Source organism: Arachis ipaensis, chromosome B07 (assembly GCF_000816755.2).
Source record: "Arachis ipaensis cultivar K30076 chromosome B07, Araip1.1, whole genome shotgun sequence".
Lineage (NCBI taxonomy): Eukaryota > Viridiplantae > Streptophyta > Magnoliopsida > Fabales > Fabaceae > Arachis > Arachis ipaensis.
In genome coordinates this window covers 87,098,019-87,100,151 of record NC_029791.2, presented here as the reverse complement: position 1 = coordinate 87,100,151, position 2,133 = coordinate 87,098,019, and the positions used below count along the sequence as shown (strand labels likewise).

General features: G+C 30.2%; 1 protein-coding gene across 1 annotated transcript in view; it reads left to right on the top strand.

Annotated features, from left to right (window-relative positions):
- LOC107608483 (floral homeotic protein PMADS 2) overlaps positions 635 to 2,133 on the top strand; it is a 23,143-nt gene continuing 21,644 nt past the window's right edge. The window contains exons 1-4 of the mRNA XM_016310260.2: positions 635 to 916; positions 1,062 to 1,128; positions 1,670 to 1,731; positions 1,823 to 1,922. Of these exons, the coding sequence (XP_016165746.1) occupies positions 729 to 916; positions 1,062 to 1,128; positions 1,670 to 1,731; positions 1,823 to 1,922 (417 nt within the window). The 5' untranslated portion in view covers positions 635 to 728. The remainder of the gene's footprint in view (positions 917 to 1,061; positions 1,129 to 1,669; positions 1,732 to 1,822; positions 1,923 to 2,133) is intronic.

The window sequence follows — 2,133 nt, the reverse complement described above, 5'->3', positions numbered from 1 at the left end:
GTTGACTTGTTGTAGTTAGGCTAATTTGATTGAATTTCACTGTCAAGAAGATTTATACGTATAACATTAATGAAATAAATAATGTCGTCACTGTTAAGATTAAACCTCTTCTATTGCAATAATTCACGATTAAACTTATTTGAATAAATAAATTTAGGAAAAATATAGATAAATAATGAAAATATTAAACAATGTAAATAATAGATATATCAGATGTTCATTTTATTAGCGTACGATGATTATTTTAATATTAAAATTTAGATGATTAATTTAAAAATGTAGTGTATTTTTATTTAATTGATGGTTGTTCATATTGTTCAACAACACAAATTAATATGAGAATTGTTTTTCTTTTAGAAACCCACTTAACTAGTCAATTCCTTTGCTTACAAATATATATCACTACTTTGCGTTGAAGTGACCACGAGACTGTGACAGGAGACCGATGGTTACTTTGGTGCGGCAACTAACTAAGAAAGCCAAATCAAATATCAATTAGAATATAATCAATCTACTTTGCTTGTCTTTGTCATCGTCCACTGTGCTACGAAGAAAGTTCTTTATCCGCATACCCGATATGGCAAGTTAGCTATACCTATGTTATTGCTCTTATATATCCCTGATGTGAGTATATACCATCCCCACCACTTCTCCGTTTACAAGCAACAACCTCATTAATTTGGAGACACGAAAAACAAAGGAGAAAGAAGCTAGAAAAGAAGATTGAGATGGGAAGGGGTAAGATAGAGATCAAGAGGATCGAGAACTCAAGCAACAGGCAAGTCACCTACTCAAAGAGAAAGAATGGGATCCTGAAGAAGGCAAAGGAAATCACTGTTCTATGTGATGCTCAGGTTTCCCTAATCATCTTTGCTGCTTCTGGGAAGATGCATGACTATATCAGCCCTTCCACCACGTAAGGGTTTCTATTTTCTTCTTCTTTGTATCACTCTTTGGCAAAGGGATCAAAACTGCAACAAAATAACATCTTTTATTTTGATCTTGAAACTCACCTCTTTCTCTCCCCGTTTATGGTTTCGCATCTCTTTTTTTCGGTTAAGGTTAATTGACATCCTGGAGAGATACCACAAGACCTCTGGTAAGAGACTCTGGGATGCCAAGCATGAGGTTGGTTCTCATCCGTTGTTTCCTTTCTTTGTTGATTTAATGTGTTGTTATCTCTCGCTTTTTTTTTTTACTTTTGAAGACATATCTGTTTTGATGTTGCTTTGTCCAAAAGAAAATGATATGATATTTTGCTAAAAATGTGCTAGAAAGCATGAACTACGAATTTTGTGTGTAGATCTATATTTAAGATCTATATTTGTCTAATTATAATAGTTTTTTTTTTATTATAAAAGATAAATAGGAACAACAAGAAATGTAACTTCTATGAATAGATCTGATAATAAAATATTGTTTCACATGCTTTCTTTTCCTTACAAAAGAATGAAAGAGTTGAATATATAGAAATTTAAGATTTTAACTCTAAAATCAGCATAGTCAAATCCACTAATAAATACTAAATAGTAATAGGCTAATAGCTTTCTTTTTTGAGGATTTCTAATTATTTTCTATAGCAGTTGAACTCTATTATTTTTTCCTTATTTTGATAGTAAAAAAATTATTGTTGAATTTCTAAAATTAATGTTTTTTGTTGAACTCACAGAACCTAAACAGTGAAATAGAAAGAATTAAGAAAGAGAATGACGGCATGCAAATTGAACTCAGGTATACAACTCTAATAGAGCTTAATATTCAAGAATTTTTACACTTTCGTCTCTCATTTGATCTCTTTACCTCACTAATGAATGCATTTCAGGCACTTGAAAGGGGAGGATATCAACTCACTTAACTACAAGGAGCTGATGGGCTTAGAGGAGGCCTTAGAAAATGGTCTCCAAAGTATCCGAGAGAAACAGGCATAAATCTTCATATTCCAAATTTTTAAGATTTTTTTTTTTGTTTATTTTTAGTTGAGGCATCTTATAACAATAACTATAATAATTTGAGTTTTTTTAACAATTATTTTTTGAACAAATTTAACTGTTTTTATTCATTTTTTCTCAAAAAAGATAGTGAGATTATAACATAAAAAAAAAAGTTATATAATATATATAATTAAATAAATAA